At 40.8% G+C, this 22,730-nt stretch overlaps 1 protein-coding gene across 1 annotated transcript in view; it reads right to left on the bottom strand.

Moving 5' to 3' along the window:
* The window catches only part of LOC103177204 (sister chromatid cohesion protein PDS5 homolog B), an 86,540-nt gene extending 69,551 nt beyond the window's left edge, over positions 1 to 16,989 (bottom strand). The window contains 6 exon segments of the mRNA XM_007891275.2: positions 7,455 to 7,535; positions 8,981 to 9,107; positions 11,380 to 11,477; positions 13,107 to 13,193; positions 14,798 to 15,001; positions 16,731 to 16,989. Of these exon segments, the coding sequence (XP_007889466.2) occupies positions 7,455 to 7,535; positions 8,981 to 9,107; positions 11,380 to 11,477; positions 13,107 to 13,193; positions 14,798 to 15,001; positions 16,731 to 16,838 (705 nt within the window). The 5' untranslated portion in view covers positions 16,839 to 16,989.
* Positions 16,990 to 22,730: the final 5,741 nt, after the last annotated feature.

The raw sequence follows: 22,730 nt of genomic DNA, 5'->3' as shown, positions 1-22,730 counted from the left end.
CCTAATAATAATCCCTCCAAAACCAAAAACATAATAAATTGGTCATTTTCAATCTACGACTGTTTGTGGGCCATTGCTGTGCGCAATTGGCTGCCGCGTTCGCCCACAAATATAAAGTCAATTCACTTTACAGTGTGTTCTGTGAAGCGCTTTGGGACGTCCTCCCGACGTGAAAAGCGCTATATCAAATGCAAGGATTATTATTATTATTATATAAGTTAGTAGATTCAGCACTCACTATGCCAGAACAATGTGAGGGAGCAATAAACAAGGCGACCAGGATGCTGGGATATTTTGCTAAATCAGTTGAGTAAAGATGCCGAAGTCCCTAGAGGGGAAGAGGAGGAGAGCAACGAGGATGAATCCCAAGTGTTCAGAGAAACGAGCAACGATTAGACAAGCTAGTGGTTCTTCAGACTGAAGAAAATGATGCAAAGGGTATCTTACGAGGTATATAACATTTTAAACAAGCATTGAAAACATACACCCAGAACAATACTGTGATGAACCAAGACATTGGAGTTGTGAAGAACAATTTTAAGTCAGCCCAGAGAATAATTAATGACTGGAACAGGTTGCCAGGATGGGTGGATGAGGCTGGGATATTGCACTAATTTCTAAAAATTACTAATTTGATGCTGTGATGGGAGGACAGTAAATTGGGTATTCTGGAAGGATTAAACCAGAAGGGCCTTCCTCATACCAAATAATCTTGGGATTATTCAGAAATTGGGAGGGTGAGAGAAAAATACAGGTAAAGCAGAGATTTCAAAACACAATTTAATGTGGTTCCATTGTCCAGAGGAAGGAAAAAGTATTTAAATATGAAAAGATTGGGTTTAGGAAAACTGCAATGTTGACCCCATTGAATCTAACACGGTTTGACACCAAAATAATAATAGTAATCCTTGCATTTGGTAAACTGCCTTTCACGTCAGAAGGATGTCTAACTTTTTCACAGGATTTTACTGCGAATTAAAGTATGTACAGGGTGACTAAAAAGTTGTGAATCTACCCTATTATCTAAGGTGCATTAGACATTGTAATGGTGTTACGACTTTTTGTTCACCCTGTATTTGTAGGCAAAAAAGCAGCCCATTTGTGTCCCACAAACAGCCGTGAAACAAATAACCAACTTCATTTGGGAATTGTTGGCCAGGACAACGGGAGAAATTCCCTTCTCCGAATAGTGTCATGGGATCTTTAACAGCTACCTGAATAGGTAGACAGGATTTAAGTTTAATGTCTCATCCAAAGGATAGCACTTACAACAATGCCATTATAATGGGTGGGTGTGGTCAAAGACATTGAGCTTTTCAGAGACATTCGTTCTCAATGTGGTTTTCCAGTCATAATGACAGATAAATAGTCTCTAATTGATGAAACATCTCATTTCTGGCTATATTCACACCATATAATAATGCGCCAGTTGAACAGTGCAGACACCAGATGTTTGATTGCAAGGCAGACAGCAATTTATTTGTATATCTGTTCTCATTCAACCGTAAACGAAAATTGTTCAGTCATTGCGACACACATTGAAAACTTTCTCTGGCTATACGAATGGCATCTCTACAAAGAAGACAATTCAGACCATGTTCAGCATCTTAATACTTTCAGACAAATGCTCAATTTACACATTATCTTTTCAAATCATCCTCATTTTCACAGCTTAATCTTCAGATACAAATCAATATTCCATCACCCAGTGAAGAGACAAATCACTTGGATTCAATGTCTATTGAGTTTTGCATCATCATCATAATAACCCTTTCATTTTATATAGCCCATTATCACATCGTTGTGTCCCACAAACAGTCATGGATTGAGGGACCAATTATTTTTTAATTTATTTTTATTTTATGGGATTATTACACCCGGTAAACGATCCTTCAATCAACTAACAACTGGTGTAAGGTTTTCCCTTGCCCAGAAATCAAACTCGGGTCCTCTGGTTTGCGAAACAAGTGCTCTAACCAATACTTTACAGAAATCTACTGGTCTAACATGCATGGCATCTTATGTATGCCTTTCACTGCTTACAGGCAGCCAGAGGAGGTGGTGGCAGGGAAAAGCTGGAATAAGGACAAGAGACTATCACATAAACATACAAAATTCAGTAAACTGCAAGACAGAAAAAAAGAGGAGCAGCAGGGAAAGACGACTTGTGGAAATTGAGCAACATTTAGAGAGTGAGTAAGAAGCTCACACTTCCAACAGGTGATCTAACCTTTTCCAGTCACAATCTGTAGTAGCAAAATAACAGGGGTGGGGGGGGGGGGGGGGGGATTTTCTGGACTAAATGTTTGGAAGAGTTACACTCGGCCTGCATTGAAAGGTTGCTCCATGTGCAAGCAGTAAAAAGCTAATCCTTTGCAAGTTGGTTTGAGGAACAAGCACGTATCACTAGTATTTCTCAACCAGCACAAAAGCAACAAGAAAATCCTACAACATTAATAAAAAACAGAACCTGGCTATTTTCTCATCGGAGATGGCTCCTGATGTTTGATTTATTCTGGACACGAGTGCTAAGTAGACAAAAGCAAAAGCAACAGTTCCTTGCAAAAGAAACTATGAAATAGTAGATCAAATCTAAGCAACAGAATTTTCTCAAGACACCTGAAACTCTAACTTGAAAGAGTTTATCGTTTTAAACCACCTGCCCCCTCATTAAAACAACTAGAAGAAGCTGATTTACTACATCAGATATTATAAATTCAATTAATTTAGAACTCTGTCACCCAGATTCTCACCCGCACAAAACTCTGTATCCTCATTTACACCAGTACTTGCCAGGCTCCACTGGCTCCCAATTACCGATTGATTTCAAGTGATCAATGCAAGGCTTATATTAACATTTGCAGTTGTTTCAAAGTATTCCTTTTTTTTGTTTTCAAATCCCTCATGCTTTCGCACCTCCCTACCTATCCGATTTGCCCCCTCTCCTCCCACCCGCTGCTTCCGCTCAACTGGCTCCAGCCTCCTGTTCGTCCCTCGTCCCCTGCGCTCCACCATCGTTGGCCGCGCTTTCAGCCACTGCGCCTCAAGTGTCTGGAACTTTGTCCCTCAATCCCTCTGCCTTGCCCTCTCCCACCCCACTTTCAAATCCCGCCTAAAAATCTTCCTTTTTGATCGTGCTTAGGGTCACCTTCCTCCCTCTCCCCTGGCTTGGGGTCAGACTCCAGCACTATCAAGCACTCCGGGACACTACCCGGCGTGAAGGGCGCAAAATAAATGCAAGTCATTGTTGTTGTAGTAGTAAAGATGTGGTGTAGAAAGCCAGGTGTATACCACTGCTCCAAAAAAATGCTTTGAAATCATATCACCTTCCCCCTCCCCAAAAAAGCTACTATTTAAATATCACGCACACTGCTCTTCAAAATTCTAAGACTATCCAAAAGTCAGCCCAAGAGCTTGGAACAAACCTCGGGGGGTGAGAGGGAGAAAAATCCAGTGCATTTCACCCTGCTGAAATCACCTGCCATAAAATCAGAACAATTCATCATCAAACGCAAAGTATAAAAGCGAGTTGAACCTGAGCAGCAGCTTCACTCGGAGGAACTTGTCACAGAAATGAGAGTTTAAGCGTCACAGGCTGTGAACTGTTCAAACAATTTAACCTTCCAAATCCTCAGAACATCACAGCTTGATCGGCAGAATTTGCTTCAAGGGTACATGCTGAACTCCCAATGAACTGGAAGACATGGTGCAAGATTAAGCAGTGTAACCAGGAGGTCACATCCCAGTCAGCTGCAGGCAGCCTTAGCAAACCAGTTTGCACTGCTCAAATGATAAACATATGTATATGAATGACATTACACTAGCAAAGTGGAATATATTAATAAACATGGATTTAAAAGATCAAACTTTAAGGGATGGATATTCCAGTCACCCTTGCATTCAGAATGAAAAGGAAAAATACAGTACAACGACAATCTGCTTAGTTTTGCCCGGAAAAATACAGTCACTACACGTTACAGTGAATCCTGTGAAGCACTTTAAGAACCCTCCCGATAGAATTTAAAAAGCATTATATCAAGGATTATTTATATTTCACAATGTATGGATTACATTTACTACCGTACAGTGGTGTCATGTCCTCCAAACAATTGACCTCCACTTCTATTAAATACTAAGTTAAGAATTCCATCTTCTGCTCACCATCTTAAATGCACTAGTTCTGATTTTGGTTGGATTTCAAACTATATTTTTGCACTTGCAATTGAATACATTGCTCCAGAGATCCTTTTGACGACAACATTGATTGTAGGCTAGCTCAATACTGAGTGTTAGGTGCAAAGTTTATTATATTCTTGCAATCTACTGTGTAAAATAGACCAATACCTTTTTCAAAACAGGAGTAATTCTTACAGTGAAGATTTCATACAAACACTGGTAAAATTCAACGCAAGATTAGCACTGAACATTAATTACACAATCATCACAGGCAATTCGAGGTTACTTAATGTTAGTGGTCAGTTATAATAATAACCGTTGCATTAATATTTATCATGCCATAGAGCTGTCTCAAAGCACTTCACAGGATAAAGTTGTGACTCTTTATATTTTGTAGGTGAATACAGTAGTCAATCTGTGCACAGAAATGTCCCACCAACAGACTTGAAGTGAATGACCAATTTTACTTGGGGGACTGGTTGCCGCAGTACAAATAGGATATTGGAGAAATCGAGAAGATACAGAGGAGGGTAACCAAAATGATTGAGGGGATGGAAGGACTGAACTATGAGGAACGACTAAGTAAACTGGGCATGTTCACACTGGAAAAGAGAAGATTTGATTGTTGTATTCAATTGCAAGTGCATGATTGTTGTCTTTAAGATTCTAAAGGGGTTAGACAATATAGACCATGACAGGCTGTTTCAACTTGTCCAGAGTAGTAGAACCAGAGAACACGGCCTGCGATTGAAGGAGGATAAATTCAGAACTAATCTACGCAAACACTATTTCAGTGAGCTAATAGTTATCCTGTGGAACAGGGTCCCTAGGGAGACGGTTGAAGCAGGAAGTGTTGATTCTTTCAAACACAGATTTGTTTACTTTTAGGAAATAACATTATGGGATATAGTACATAGGTAATTCGGGACGTATGTGCATGCAACCGCCAGGAAGGTGGAAGGCGAACTAGCTGGACATTGGTCTTTATTCGTCTAGCATTTCTTATGTTCTTATGACTGTTGGCCAGGACACTGGGAATCCCATGTCCGAGTAATGATATGGGATTTTTAATATCAGATAGAAGGGACTTCAGTTTAACGTCTCATCTAAAGGAGGGCACCTCAGACAATGCCGCACATCCCCAGCACTGCACTGGACTGTCAGTCGTTACTACACAAATTCCAAGTCCCGAGGTGGGGCGTGAAGCCACAACTAAGAGAATGCTACCAACTGAGCCAGATTGACACAGTTAAATTAACACCATGTTACAAATCATTTCATGGCTGTTTGTGGGACATTGCTGTGAGTAATTTGGCTTCCGCAGTTGCCCACAAGATCCAGTGTATTCTGTAAAGCGCTTTGGTACATCCTCCCGGCATATATGGCACTATGCCAAATGCAAGGCTTACTAACATTTGCAGTTATTTCAAAGTATTCCTCCTCAAAAGAGTAGTTGGATAACTACCAGCAAGTGGAGCACCACTCTATAATGTATAGCAAATAATGTTACTTCCTGTTTGCCAACACCTTTCCACAATCAACTCCAAAATCTAACTTTTTTTTAAAATGCAGTTTTTAAGTTGCTGCGGCAACTACTAAGCTACCAGTCATTTTTGTATAGGTATTGTTTCCACATCAGGTGTCTTGACACATGAGGAAACCGAACATCACGTTTCAGAGCATCCAAACCAGATTGGGTTCCATATAGGTATGCCACTTACACAGGGAAATTTCCCTTTGCTTGGAATTTAATGTCCTCAAGCCTTACTAAATTGATGAATGCAACAAAAATGACTAGTAGGTTAGTAGTTGCCACAGCAACTTAAAAACTGCATTTAAAAAAAAGTTAGATTTTGGAGTTGATTGTGGAAAGGTGTTGGCAAGTGAATGCAAGTGAACACAAGTAATGCTTAAGTATCGCAAATTTTATTTCATAGTCGTTTGATAATCACTCTACAAAACAAAATCCAACCAACTACAAAACAAAACAAATATGCTCCACATTACTTTTAAACCAGTTTTAGAAATACAGCCAACGTGTGCTTTTTCGTTCCCTGCATTTGCGTTTTGGTTCTTTGGTAATGTATTCAAAGTTCCTGGGCTGTCCAAAGGACAACAGAAGAACTCCAAGGCTGGAGATTTGTGTATCACTGACGGACATTATGAGCAAGTCAATCACTGCGAGTTTCCAACAGATTGGAAGCAAGTAACTTCTGTGATCCCGGGCACAGGTAGATCTCCTGCTACCCACTCACCTAGCGCTCGCTAATGATGCACTGAGCAGCCTCACCGTCATTGCTTGCTTTCACAGTGGCCAGGAATATCGACTTTGACTCGGATTGTTTGAACCCGACGAGCTTATTCACTATCTTCTGTTCGTGGAATTCAAACAAATTCATTCACCAGCATTTTGGAAATTCCAGTAAATGCCGTTACCAGCATTGTAATTACACTTGGCTGGAAATTCAGGCTCGCCAGATCAGATCCCGCCCCCAGCCGAGGTTTTAGTATAATTGGAAAAATGACGGAATCAATCATCAGGAAGAAAATGGAAGATTACTTCCATCGGTTCAGAAAGATTTTGGCTGTTCAACCTCCTAGACTTTTTGAGCACAGTGACAGCTCAAACCAACTGTGGGAAGCCATGTCATGTAGTATATCTAGATTTCCAAAATGCACCAGATGAAAGACTGCTACACAAACTGAGGTCACTGGGTATTAAGTGCAAGACGTGGATTTAGAGTCAAATTCAAGAATTGATTGAAGATAATGGTGCAGAGGATCTTTATTAGTGGAATCAAATTCAGAATGGAAAGATGTTAAGTGGGCTGTTTCGGGGACTAGGACTCCTCCTGTTTCTTGTGTATATATTAATGACCTGGATTTACAGACCCAGTGTAACAAAGTTAAGTTTGCAAAATACACCAAGTTGGGGGAACTGTGGAATTGGAGGAGGCAACAAAAGAGAGCTTAATAGGATTTGCACATGGGCTGATGAATGGCAAACAAGTTCAAAACTGACAAATGAAAAGTAGTACACATAAGTAAAAATAGGAACCACGTGTACTCAATGACAGAAGGTGGGAACTGAAGGGAGGTGTTAGTTGACGCCATCAGTCGCCATGTTAAAACACTATGAAATAGCAATAAACAAGACAAAACAGGATTCTGGACTAGAATTCCAAATCAGTTGTTCCAGAGGCAACACACGAGTGATTTTAACAACAATACTTCCATTTGATACCTTCTGCAAAATCAGCACTCATCCACTTACTTACATTTGTAATGTATGGTTCAACAGCTTGAGCCGTCCTTTTTAAGAGAGCCTTTGCCAAATCATATGCCTGTTTGTTCAGATTCTGTAAAGACATAAAAATGACATAAGCAACTTGAAAATAAATATTGAAACCTTTGAACTTCAAACGTTAAACTCCATTAAGTTAATACTAGTATTATTTTCCAGTTAAAATTATTTGTAGAAATTTTAAAGTCAAACTCTTTGAACCTTGTACTTGTGAAGAGTGTATATTGTTAGACAAAGGTTCATGTCCGGGTGTATTATTTGACATCATCTTTCAAACAGAGTCCTTATCCCACAATTGTGAAACTATAAATGGAGGCTAAGAGATTTGCCAAGGCAACTTGGCCATAAATAGATCACAAGCAACATACCACTGCTCTAATGGATTGTATCGTGCTTTGCAAATTAAATATAAAATAAAACAATTAATATTGAATTAACTATACTTGACTAACTATTTTACACAATGGCATCAATTAATAATCATAATCCTTGCAATTACAACACAGTACAAACGATCCGTTCATTTACAAACAACAACAATATTCAGTTAACTAAAAACAAATGTCTGAAAGCATTTCAGACTTGTAAATGTAAAAATTGGCATTTTCAACAGATGGAATAAAATTAAAAATGGTACAAATTATGAGCCTATATTGGGAATAATGAAATGAAAGCAAACTTTAAAATTTAGCAGAGTAGTTTAGTTACAATAAAACCAAGGAGGTGCAAACATAATTTTATATAACAAGACAATTGAAGCAGTTTATACCAAGCTAAAATACTTTCTGTATGATTTCCTTCTTCTTGAATGTACAACTAGGCTGAAGTTTGGATTGGGATTACCTGTAGCATTTTTTGGCGATGTGCAATTTTAACAGGGATATTACCATCAGCAGCCAATATCGCCAAATACCCTTTGTGTACCCGACTGGAATTAAAGGTTGTCAGTTCAAGCATCACATTGAGGTCTTTGAGATCATAGTCTAGACTGACACTCCAAATGCATTGCTTGGAGAGTTCTGCATTGTCAGTGGTGCCATCCTTCAGATGATGTTTAAAATGAGTCCCTGTCTGCCTGTTCAGGTGAATGTTAAAGAATGCCATCACATTATTCAAACAGAGGAGTGAGTTTCTCCTGGTGTCCTGGACAGCAATCACCCAAATAAAATTGATCATTCACTTTGTGGCCTATTTATTTGAGCAAATTGGCTGCCACTCTCACCTACAAAGTCATTATGTTTAAATGTAAATCCTGTGAAACACTTAGTGATAAAGCACTATATCAAACCATGGATTATTATTTTACTACTTTTTTTTAGACCAAAGATTTGTTACGCATTGCTAAAAATCTATTGCTTTCATTATGGCATGAATATGTTGTGCTTCGCTAACTATCGATGCAAAATCTTGCAAGATACAAGAAATATAATAAATTACATTTGTATAGCACCTTTCACAACTGGAGAATGTCCCAAAGCGCTGAAAACATGAGATACTCACCTTATGTGCTGGTACAAGATTGACAAGAACAGTATCCAAAAGCTCTTGAGAAACTGTGTCTCCTTCACAAACGATGGAACTCATCAGGTCCACCATGTGCATGTGAACCTTCTGGTTATGGCCATTGCTGCAGTGCAACAAAATGAAAAATAGGTCAGACGACCAATATATTGCAGTGAATTGAAAATCATGTCCATGATATTTTGCAGCTATGAGCGGGCTTCTAAATAGGAATACATCTGCAGTGGGTTTTAAGAGAAAGGGCGGCATTAATATTTATAAAAAGATTTCAAATGCGTAGCTATCATATCTGACACTCAGCACAAAGAGGGGGAAAATAAAGACAAATGATCCATGTTCAAGTTACAAGATTTTAGTTGTTCATTGAGGCCCCATTGTAACGTGCTTCTTTATAATGAAAATTTGGTCATAATGAGATTTCATGAGGAGCCCAACAGCCAGCTCGCTCGTTCAGTCGCTTCCTGCACGCAGGATCTTTTGTGCTGAAATCAACGGCTGGTGATTGGGGCACCAGTGACCTCACAACATAGGGGATTGTTGGAGAAGATGATCCCCAGTGTTAGAGGAATGAGCAACGATTAAGACAAGTGAGGGCTCTTCAGCCTTGGGAGATGACTCAGAGGGGATCTGATTGAACTGTATAAAAGTGGGATTGAAAACATAAACCTAGATCAATACTTTAGGATACACCAACATTGCAACGCTAAACCTATGTCCTCTTGTTTTTGCTAAGGGTAGTTTCAGGATAGATATCAGGAAGTCTTTTCTTTACTCAGAGGGTAATTAACAAATGGAACAGGTTGCCAGAAAAGAGGGTAGAGGCCAGAGTACGTTTAAAAAGCAACTTGATTTAAAAATCTGTGAGTGGAATGGGGGTGGGGGAGGGGAGGGGAGGGAAAGAATTCAGTGGATGTTCTGGAAGGATGAGATTGGATGGGCCAAAGGGCTTCCTTCATCCAAACCTATCTTGTGGGAAAATAAATAGGTTATGCTGTCATAGGAAGACAGCAGGGTAGGTATTCTGGAAGGATGAGATCAGTGGGCCAAAACACCTTCAGCGCTTTGGAACGTCCTCCCGACGTGAAAGGCGCTCTATAAGTGTAATTTTGTTGTTGTTCTTCATCCAGAATAATCTCATGATTTTGAGACTTCATGTAAGCTGCACATATACAAAGCAGGAAGTGACATTGGCTGTAACCTGATGACCCTGAAGTCATTTTTTTTTAAAAAAGTGCAGAAGCGCTAGCGCTCAGGGCGCTAGCTGGCGAGCTCTGAGCATGCACACTGAAACTGGAGCTCACTATCGATTGGGTTTTTATGGATCTCAACCACAGTGTTATAACAAAGCTCTACTGTATCGTCACCAATTACACAGGAGACCAGGGTTCAAGCCATGCACAATTAGAGGAAATTCTTCTGAATTGTTGTGGAATGCACTGCCACAGACGGCCTTAGGTACAGTAACAACTGGGATGTTTAATGGGGACATGAGATAATAATATAAACAGTCACTAATTAACAGCATAGAACCATATATGCGGTTATAGCATAGAAGATCACCATTTGGCCATCATTTTTGTGCTGGCTCTTTTAAGAGAGATCCATTTATTCCCATTTACTTGCCCATTCCCCATACCTCTACACTTTACGGATGCTTAAGGTATCTAGTTCCCATTTGACGGAAAATATGCACCACTGCTCCCGACAGGGTATTCCATATCCTAAACACTCTGTGTGTTAAAAACATTAAACAGGTTAACCAGGAAGGGTGATGGCGGCCAAATCACTGGATTCATTTAACAAAGAGATTGACGCTGAAATGGGAAAGGCGGGCATTCTAGAAGGGTGATTGCTCCGCTGTGATCCAATAAAACAGTTGAACGTGTGCTAAGCTGAATGATGCACTCCTTTTTCTAAAATAATATCTTTCACCCCAGCTTAAGCAAGATCAGACTGCTGCTGTGGGAAGCTTCACTTTCACGAACGGATGGAGCCAAAGGAAGCCACATGGTGTTAAGAATACTCAGAGTGGATAAAAATTGCTAAATCACAACAACAAGAAATTGTATTTATATAACGCTCTTCACGCCGGATGGGGTCTCAGAGCGGTTAACAGTGGCAGAGCCTGATGCCGAGCCAGGGGAGGAAAATTGTGATTTGCTCATCACAATTCTCTGATGCGCAAATCTAGTAAGAAATGAAAGAAACTACAGAGATTTCTAAATAAAAAAAGCAGGTATGCCAAAATAAATCAGTCGTTTGTTCACTTTAAAAAAAGATAAATAAAGCTGAAGAACAGAATGTAGCCCAGTTCTCGTTAATAGAATTTATCAACCACACATGTGTAACTTCTTTTCTTTTTTAAAAAACAAACTTACTTTATTACTTGGAAAAGCGTTCTGTATAACTGAGTGAAGATGTCATTGCTATCTTCCAGCTCAAAGCAGATGTTATAGGACTTTACCCAGGCAATATTCTGCAACAAACAAAGCAGAAAATAAATATTTTTACAAAACACTCTTATAGTGGCCAAAATTACAAATTCCTATGATGGCGGAAGCAAGCACACCAGAGTACGGTAGGGAGAGTGACCTAGTGCAAGGGGTAGTACATGGAGAAGAAAAGAGAGAACAGAACGCATATTGAACACGCACTGAGAAAGAAAATACCATTAAGTTTAAAATTTTTAAAAATATTTTGAAGTTCACTGGTGCCATACAGATTGTGGTACAGCTTGTGAACTATAAATAAGTGGGGGGAAAAGTGGCAACGTAAAATTATCAAGAAAAAAAATCTGATTTCCAAAAGTTAATCTGAAATCACTGTAATTACACGTCCCGACTATTTTGGTACAATGCACTTGCAAATTATGGTCAGCGATTACATTATTTTTGCAAATTTGTTTCATGTGACACAGGTGTCACTGGTGTACCACCATTCTACAAACAAGACTTTCTGCATTATAGTCATAATAATTTGGTCACTCGATCCACGACTGTTTGTTGGACACTGCTGGCGCAATTGGCTACCTCATTTCGCCCACAAAATATACAGTCAATTTACTTTACAGTATATTCTGTAAAGTGCTTTGAGTCGTCTCAACAGGGAATAAGGTGCTCTATCAAATGCCAGTATTATTATTATTATTATGTCCATTTCCTATGTTCCCAATCAGAAAGTGGACCAGAATGTGGCATTAAGCTATAGCCCAGGTAAGGCAGGATAATCCCTTTGGACGCTTTCTCACGCATCACAAACGTCATGATCACAAGCAGCTCTGGCAGAGGCCTCAACAGATCATCACTCTACCCTCAAACGGTGAACAGTGCAGAGACCCAAACCCAGGAGAGGGATTTCTCAAACTTCTCTCTGTGGATTACATAACCCACTATCACTTTACTCAGCTCAGTGGTCTCCCACATTGTACATCAATTGGATAAAACAAGATTTCTTCCAAACTTTATAGATTTCTCACCTTGGGAATTACAATTTTTCATGCAAGATTGTCTACGGTCATATGCTGACCCATAACGATAAACCAAGCTCATACTAGCTTTAAAAGCTGTGAGCGATCATTAGCTACTTTTTATTAAATACTGATTATTATTCACTGAAATTATTATTGGCTGAAATCAACATTGAATCAATCCTGCAAGCCTGAAGGAATGAAGATGGTGACACCTTTGGGAATCGGATAGGTAATATAAAATAATCCTTGCATTACTTGTCAAAAGGAAACATTTTCAGGGCTATGGGGCAAGTGCTGTGGAGTGGGACTAGTTGGATAACTCTTTCAAAGAGCCGGCACAGGCATGATGGGCCAAATGGCCTCCTTTTGTGCTGTAAGATTCTACGATTCTTTACCCATTCTAAATCACAACATGCAGTAATTTGTAATAGTACAACTCAGTTGCAAACAGTTTCTATAAAAGAAGCTGTGTATTGTAGACTTCCTCATGCCTAATTCATGACTACTACTAATTTCTGCAGTCTGAACACATTGACAACTAAAAGGAACGAATGAATCCTTGTGCAGCTTGATCATGAACATTTAAGATACAAATTTACATTTGGTAATTACACGTTTCAATTCTTAAATACTCACCTCAAGCAAGTAGAAGTATCTGTTAAACTGGGCGCTTTTAGTGTCTTCTAATCCTTTAAGCTGTCTGGTTATGAACATAAAAATATCCTGAACAGAATACAAACGAATAGTTACATCTGGTAAAAAAAACATTCAGAAAGTTTTCTTGGGGGAAACGAAAAAAAACGCACAAGTTCCATACTTTCACGAAAGCAAGACAGCTTCTAAGTAGCTCTGAAGTAAAATAAGACATAAAAATTACAACTTACATTTATATAAATCTTTTCAAGTAAACTAAACCCCTTGGAGGACTTTAACTGAATGAGACTAAATAGAAATGAAGTGAATGTTGTAGGAAAATGCAGTAGCTAATTTGCACTAGCGAAGTTCTGCAGCAACCACCACCACCAAAGAGGAGAGTTACCAGTTAGGACAAGAAAGGAACATGCCATGATAATTGAGGTACCTTAATGTCCACTGGATTCACAAGTGGGAATCTAATTTAGTGGCAAAAGAGTGATACAGTAAAACTCACATAAGTCTTATCTGTGGCATGTGGCGATGAGTGAAAACTCATTGAATCGCGGGAAATGTAGGCTCAACCCATCACTGCATGCAATTTACCGGCTGCAAGGACGAATTACCGCATGCGCACTTAATGGCTGGATTAAATTACACGTGCAGTGTAGATTGATTAAATCAGATTTTGTACAACTTCTAGTTTGCCTGCAACTCAGACTTCGTGCAATTCATATGTTATATAGGTCATATCAACTGACATTAATCATACTTTGCATATGACTTATAATGTTCGAGTAATGTTCGAAACATCGCCAGACTACGGCACTACCTCACCCCTCACGCTGCTGAAACTCTGGTCCACGCCTTTATCACCTCAAGGCTGGACTATGGGAACTCTCTCCTCGCCGGCCTTCCCACCACCTCCCTCCACAAGCTGCAGGTCATTCAGAACTCTGCAGCTCGTGCACTGTCCCGCACCAGGCTTCGTGACCACATCACTCCCACCCTCACTCGCCTCCACTGGCTCCCCATCCCCCAGAGGATTGATTTCAAGATCCTCATCCTCACCTACAAGGCCATTCACGGCCTCGCTCCCTCCTACCTCTCCAACCTACTATCCCCCTACCTACCTGCCCGTACCCTCCGTTCCTCTGGCTCCGGTCTGCTCCACATTCTCCGCCCCAACCGCCCTACCATCGGTGGTCGGGCCTTCAGCCTCTCAGCCCCTAGGCTCTGGAACTCTATTCCCCAGTGCCTTCGCCGCTTCCTCCCTTTCCTCCTTCAAGGCCGGTCTCAAGACCTTTCTCTTTGACCGTGCCTTCAGCTCCCCTCTCAACCCCCTCCTCGCTCCCTCCCTTCCCTCCCCTCGCACTGACCATTTCCCTCCTGCTCGGGTCCTGACCCAACTGTACAGCGCCTTGGGACGTCCTCCCGACGTGAAAGGCGCTCACTAAATGGAATCTTCTTGTTGTTGTTGTAATGTCAAACTTCAATAGAATATAAACTCTTGAAGGAGACTGGGCAGATGTGCAACTTAGGCAATTATACGACTTATACAGATCAGACTTATGCAAGTTTTAAATGTATTAAATGTTTATGCTCCCGACTGATTCAACCTGTGTGTTTTACTGCATCTGGGGAAAAAAATTCCAAATGTAAAAATGAAAGATTCCATTTTTTTAAAAAAATACCTTTAGTTTATCAGGTGATGTATAGGGAGCCTCTGGGGCATAAATTCTAAAAATATCAGCAAGGCAGCAGGCAACAAGCAATCGCACATCTTTGTCAGGATGTTTAAGAAAAAAATCTGAAGCGAGATGCAAGGCCAGATTGAGGTACAAATCCTTCTCGTCTTCTGAGTCCTGGTCCATGTCCATGAAGGTTTTCACCACCATCTAAGAAAACAAAAAAATGGAAATATTTAATCAGAGCACTCTAGATTTGTGTGTGATCCAACTCCTCACAAGATCAATGTCTACACACTATGGGTGAAAATAGTGACATGCGATATGATACACATCACTGAATATTCCACCTGGGTGAGCCCCAAGATTTTACTTAAATGGTTTAGGCTCGACACTGCTCGCAGCTGCCAATCGTCTTGTTGTCCAAGTCTATTCTGAAACTGATGACAAGAAGTAGCACAAGAAATATTTGGAGTTGTTTCTCCATATTTTCAACCCATTACAGCTTCTCCCATAAGAAAAAAACATCTTAAGCACCTTGGGATGTTCTCCCGATGTGAAAGGCACTATACAAATGTAATTTGACACCAATAAGCTTTCCCACTTCCTGAGTCTCCTTGGAGTCACTGCTAGGCCAATGGATAGGCAGCTCTCCCCATTCCATCCAATGGAGGTGGAACACTGCAAGACCAGCTGGTCAGTTAAGCTCTTTTAGTCTGGAGAGTGCTTGAACACCAATGTGAAGTATTTCAGACCACAGTGTTGTGCTTTGCTTGGCAAGGTTCTCTCTGATAGAAATTAATAAGTCCTGTGAGAGCGAAAAAGAATCGATAAGCTTACTAGACACCTTGCACCTTGAAACATCCTTGAAGAGTCATCTGAAAAGTAACTAAGCCATTTCTTTCAGCAATACCATTGGCCAGATGTTTTGGAATATTAAATGTGACCAACTGTGTGCCCAAGATTAAACCCTGCTATTATTGGGGAATCACGCCTTACATTAGAGTGCCACAAGTCTCTTGCAGGACATTCAATTGTGACTGTGATATTTAACCCAGCTTATTTTATGATGAAGATACAGTGTCTCAAACAAGTGCAGCAAATGCAAGTGTTGTGCAGAGAGCAACAAACATTTGTATAGCGCCTTTCACTGGGGCTGGGGTTTGGGATCAGGATGGGGGGGGAAGTGTAGGGAGGGTGACCGAAGGTGCAGTCGAAAAGGAAGATCTTCAGATGGACCTTGAAGGAGAAAAGGGAGAGGGCAAGGTGAAGGGAGTGTGGGATGGAGTTTCAAAGGGTGGGGCAGAAAGGCTGAAGGCAGTGGGATGGGCAGGGCCAGGGAACAGGAAATAAAGGAAAAAAGAATAGTATTTTGTGCCAGATCTATTTTTCTATCTACTCTGATTCACAAAAAATCCATTCCTAATTTTTTGTTGAATCAGAAATCAATTCAGTTCCCTTTTGAACCAACCATTATCTGAGGTCAGCACTAGATGGCAACCTATCCCACAACTCAGCAGCAAAGTGAGAAGAAATCTAATCTGTGGCTTCTTTAATTTATAATCACACTCGCCCTAGTACTTCATGTTTGCACAATACGGGTCGCTAAAAATGACTGACAAACTCTACCACAGCCCTTCAACAAACAAACAGTGTTGGAAAGATTTGTTCTATAACTGAGCATACATATGTAAACCTAACCCTGCAAGTCTGCACAGGTAGAATCTCTAAACGTTAGAACATTGCATCAAAGATACAGAACAATGAAATTCACTTTACCTCAACCGTAAAGCTCAATTATCGATTTGCAAGCAATATCTGTATGGATTTTCCAAACTCAAAGCTTATATAATTTCTTCCAAAGTATCGCACTGATCAATAAAAGTTATTTTTGATGTTTGGTTCAAACAGGGGAAAAAAAGACTCAAAACAAACCAACCTTTAGCCTTCGAACCATTTCCTCCTTTGATATTTTGTCTGAGATTTCTTTCACTCCAGGAGGGTACGTAATTTTTCCATCAATCACCTTTGGCTTTGTGGGAGCCATGGCTGGGCTTCCCGTTTCTCCCTTTAAAACAAAGAGAAAATGTTAATCTCAAACCACAAATTGCTTATGTTTTGTTCTGGAGATTTGGAGGGGGAGGGGGGGAGAAGAGGAAGATATTAATTCAACTTGGAACACAGGACAATTTTTTTCCCCTCTGCCAGTTTTCTGATTCATAAGAACCTAAGAAATACTAAACGAAAAAGACCAAGGTCTATCTAGTTCGCCTTCCACCTCTTGGCGGTCACATGCACACATGTACTATATCCCATAATGTTATTTCCTAAAAGAAAATCTTATCTGTGTTTGAAAGAATCAACATTTCCCGCTTCAACTGTCTCCCTAGGAAGCCTGTTCCACAGGTTCACTGTTCGCCCACTGAAATAGTGTTTGCAGAGATTCATTCTGAATTTCCCCTCCTTCAATTGCAGGCCGTGTCCTCTGGTTTTACTATTCTGGACAAGTTGAAACAGCCTGTCATGATTTATGTTGTCTTGCCCCTTTAGAATCTTAACGACAGCAATCACATCGCCTCTCAATCTTCTCTTTTCCAGCGTGAACATGCCCAATGATACATGCAGAAACCCATCACCAAGCTGAAGAGAATCTAAGCAAGAGGTCCACATACATACTCCAACTACACTTTTCCTGTATCTGGAATGGAATACATACTCTTCCCTAGAAGGATGCATCCTGCTTACCCAATTCCACAAAGTATTAGGTACAGATTAGCAAGAGCCAAGAGGCCACAGTGTGCACTGGGGTACCACTGGAGTTTAACCAGCTAAAATTGCTGAGCTTGCCATCGAGAGCAGGGTTAACAGGAGCTGAGTGGGAAGAATTCCTGCCTGAGTGAAGAGTCTATCTTTCCAAGACCCGACGATAATCCAAACTGCCTGATATGTCATTGGCAGGCTCTTGGGCACTCCGACCTGACTGGCTCAGGAACCGCACTTCCAAAACTGTCACATAGGGTTGACTCGATTCGAGCATTCCATAACAAAGCATTGGCAATCCAACTCAGCTCCAAGCAAACCCCACTTACTTTCCACCCTCTGCCCCAGGGGGATGATAATTAAGCAAATTAGCAAGCTAAAGAGCATATAGATTCGCCTACGAAGTGATGAAAATACTACAGTTCCACTCACATTTAACATCGAGGCAAACTTCAAAACACAATTTTAAAAAAACAAATAAAAGTCTCCTGTGATATTTTTAACAATATATTTCTAATATTTGTGAGACTTTTCTGTGTGCAAAATGGCTGCAAAAACAGTCACTACATTTAACAGTAATTACGTGCAAAATGCTTGGATACCTTATAGGTGCTATAAAAATTGTTACAATTCGTTTCTGGAAAATATCAATATTGGTGCTGCTAACTTTAACGTTTTAAATAACTTTAAACTTTCCACCATGCTCTTTCCTCAAATTATAGTGACTTAAGGTTCATTTTGATCCTTTTGACTTTCAACAACAGTAATTTACATTTAAATAGCACCTTTCACGTAGGGAGGAACATCTCAAATGCTTCACACAGAACCCGAGGTGGAGGGAAAAGGTGACTGAAAGATAGGTGGTCATAAAGAGAGCTCTTAGGGCAAGTTTTGAGGGGAGGGACTCTGGGATGGAGTTCAGAGAATGGGGACAGGGTGGATGAAAGCTCGTTCACTGGTGGCAGAGCATCAGACTGCCACATTAAACCTGACCCAACACCCGAATTTTCCAGCAGGGGATAGGAAATATGACTAGGAGGGGAAAATTGATAGATTTCCCCTCACCAACCAAAAACATAGTTGGAGAGTCCCATCACTACCATTAACTGGGAACAGTGAACACTTCTTATATTCATCTGCTGAGCATTAAAGACCCCTTTGTTACAATCACACCGTTAACACTGCTTTCCACAATTAATTGGCTGCCGTGTTTCGCCCACAAAATACACATTTAAGTACACTTCACAGTATATTCCGTGAAGCGTTTTGAGACATCTCGATGACATGATTAGGGGTGGTATCAAATGCAAGGATTATTATCATCATCATCATCATCATCATCATCAAATGTGGGATCCTGGAACTCTTCTGCTTGCTGAACCAGGTATTTTAACATAAAAAGCTGAATATTTTAAATGCTTAGGCAACAAATTATTTTAATATACTAGATCTGGAATCAAAACACTATACAAGAACGCACTGGAGGATTTGTTTTCAAAACTGAAAGACAGAACAAGTTAAGTCGTATAGCTAAGGCATTTCTACAAATCAAATCTGTGGCATTTGTTACGACACTTTATCACGTCAGAAAAATCTCAGACCTTCACACACAATAAGCTACTTTGAAGTATAGTGTCAATTATGGAGGTAACTGAGGCAGCTCATCTGTGCCAGCAACATCTCATTAAACAACAATAGATGAACCCAATTTATTTTGATTTGCTTTTAATTCTTTCCTTGTTTCCTTTCCACTTTGCACACGTATACAAAAAAAATTTGCCCACACCGAGCACATTCTGTTTAGACCAAAGTATTCAAAGCACTATAGACCTAAACATAAGAATGGTTCCACATACCATTACTTTTTTTTTAAAAAATGCACGATAAAATTGATAAAAAAAATTATGGAGTCCGTAGTCTAGTGGTTAGTGTGCTCGCCTCGCAAACAAGAGGACCCGGGTTTGATTCCCGGTTGGGGTCCTAATCCCTCACTGTTCAGCACCTTGGGACGTCCTCCCAACGTGAAAGGCACTTTACAAATTATTTAGTAAAAATGATGAAATGTTACATTTTCCTATTTTGGTACTACTAAACAATGACTTTCTGACATCATAAAAAATTCTCCCAAATTGATGTTATTCTAGCGTAATGTTTAAACGTTTGAAGATGAGCACTATAAAGTGTAGACGAGAGGCAGAACAATGCCTGGCCATTTCACAGTCCTTGTCATAAATTAAAATTGAATCCTTGCATTCAAGATTGCATACATCTAATAATCCTTGCAATTTATCACATCTTGGAGAAGTTTCTGCAGCAGGAAGTCTTAAATAGACCCATAGAATGTTACTGCAAAGTGTGGTGACTGTATTTGCAGGGGAACGGGTAGTCAATTAGCACACAGCAATGTCCCATACACAGCCATGAAGTAAACAACCAATTTTATCTGGGAGAGTGTTGGCCAGGACACTGAGAGAAAATCCCTTCTCTTAACTAGTGAGAGGGACAGAAGGATTAGGTAAACAGCAGTCTGGAACTCCTCTCAAGACAACTATGTCCTACTGGGTGCCAGGAGTCTGTGCTAGCCACAATCTGGAAATCTAAATCTAAACCAAGATTGGCATCCAAGTTGTGTTCCAGAAAGTCGCATCGAGATTTCTGAAGGATTCGTTTCTAAATCTAGTATTCACCACTTACAAAGCCTTTTTGAAAATCTTGCACATCAGACCAATGCATCTTGAAACTTTCTAGGCAGCATGGGTACTACGCTAACTGGGATCGGAAACTACAGACTAGAAGCTTAATCTGTCACGTGATGTCAATTCCAGTGTATTTCAATAAAGGGGATATTTAGCAATGCTCTCATAGTGGTGGCAGCTTGGCACTCTTTGGAGTCCTGTGGCTCAGTGGTTAGAGCACTCGCTTTGCAAGTGAGAGACCTGAGTTCAATTCCAGGCAGGTCAGGGCGAAACCTTGGGCAAGTTTCCTTACTCCACACCCCTAATAATAATCCCTCCAAAAAAACAAAAAACAATAATAAATTGGTCATTTTCAATCCATATGACTGTTTGTGGGACATTGCTGTGCGCAATTGGCTGCCGCGTTCGCCCACAAATATACAGTCAATTCACTTTACAGTGTGTTCTGTGAAGCGCTTTGGGACGTCCTCCCGACGTGAAAAGCGCTATATCAAATGCAAGGATTATTATTATTACTCTCCTCGTTTGACTGTCTTCAGGAGTCAGCATTGATCCCTCTACTGCCTTTAATACTGTTGACTTCTCCACCGCCCCTCTCTGGTCCACCTCAACCACTCTGTCCTAGCCTGGATTCATTCCTACCTATCCCAGCGTCTCCACTTTATCTCTTCCAACAGCTTCCCCGCCCACCTCTACACAGTCCGGAGAGACTTGCGAGGTTCCTCAGGGCACTGTCCTCGGTCCTCTTCTTGTCTACAAATAGTCACTACACTTTACATAATTATTCGATGCTCCTACTTTGTGATATCTGGAAGCGTGGGGTTCATGTATGCAGATGACACATGTATGCAGATGACACATCTCTATCTCTCTGCCTCCACCTTTGACCCCAAGACCATTGCTGTTCTAACGAATTGTTTGGCAGAAATTAAGTCCTGGATGAGCTCAACCTTTCCCCAATTGAACGCCAACAAAACTGAGCTTCTCAAACGTGGTTCCCATCAGTGCCTTCAAACTTCAGGCACTGACAGCACCAGTCTTCATGATCCACCCTGCAGAGGCTTTCTGGATCTTCGGTGTCTTGTTTACCCTACATCTGCTTCCCCCACCTCCGCAATATTGTACGCCTCCACCATTGGCATCTTTCTCCAGCCTACTGAGATGCTCGTCCAAGCCTTTTTTTAAAAAAAAATATACACCCAGGCTCAGTTATACCAACAAAAAGGTAAAATACTGCAGATGCTGGAAATCTGAAATAAAAACAGAAGTCGCTGGAAACACTCAACAAGTCAGGCAGCATCTATGGAGAGAGGAAAGTGAGTTAAAGTTTCAGGTCAATGACCTTTCATCAGAAATTTATTCTGACCTGGGTTTGATTCCCGGGCTAGGTGAAACTTTGGGCACGTTTCCTTACTCCACACTATTCTGTTTAGCTAGCATTAAGTAGGAACACGGTTGTTAGTCGATTGACAGATCGCTTTCCCGGGGGTAATAATCCCTTAAAAAAATTGGTCACTCAATTCACGACTGTTTGTGGGACACTGCTGTCTGCACTTCACCCACAGAATATTGTCAATTAACTTTACAGTATGTTCTGCATAGCGCTTTGAGACTTCTCGAAGACATGATAAGGCGCTATATTGAACAAGGAATATTATTATATAGTAAGCCCACAGCTATCCCTAGGCAGTTTGAGGTGTCGGACCAAAACAGTTCACAGAGCTGCTGAAAACTAATGGTAATATTACAGCAATAAAGCAACTCAAGCATCAGAAATAGCTTTGATATTGTATATCTATGGCCCACTCACTGCGACCCGTTGAACAATTCACAGGCTTAATTGTAGCTGATGCTTGAATGTTTGGCGGGGTGGGGGTGGAGGAAAGAGAGAGGTGCTCGTAGTAACTCGCAGCAAGTGAGCAAAGGGAAGCCATGTTTTTTTCCCCCCAAGGCAGTGATCAGAAGAGGCAGCATCAAACACCTATATACACAAGCAGCAGCTTGAAAAGCTGAAGAAAGCCACTTTCTCTTGCAGATTTTTTCCTTCGCAGACCCTAATTATAAAAGGACAAGCTTGAGGAAGTAGGACACCAAAACCTGAAAATCTTTAGAATTTCTGAACTGGTTGTCAGGCAATCTGGGGCATGAGCTAGATATAATTTCTTCCTGCTTATTATTTTAATCAAATCTTATCGCTCCACCCTCACCTCCGCTAAATCATTGTTCTACTCCAAGACAATCTTGGAGGCCAAGGACAACCTCAGGCTCCTCTTCTCCATCATGAACCAGCTCCTCCACACACCCTCTGACCCCTCACCCATCCTCACCTCAAATGCCAACTGCGAGGCGATCCAGGAACTTGGTGGGGTGGGGGGGGGGGGGGGCGGGGGAAAGGAAAGAGAGAGGTGCTTGTAACAACTCACAAGTGAGCAAAGGGAAGCCATGTTTTTTTCCCCCCAAGGCAGTGATCAGAAGAGGCAGCA

This window comes from Callorhinchus milii, unplaced genomic scaffold, assembly GCF_018977255.1.
Source record: "Callorhinchus milii isolate IMCB2004 unplaced genomic scaffold, IMCB_Cmil_1.0 Scaffold4, whole genome shotgun sequence".
Taxonomy (NCBI): domain Eukaryota; kingdom Metazoa; phylum Chordata; class Chondrichthyes; order Chimaeriformes; family Callorhinchidae; genus Callorhinchus; species Callorhinchus milii.
Note: the sequence above shows the minus strand (reverse complement) of the source record. Positions and strands in the feature narration are given on the sequence as shown.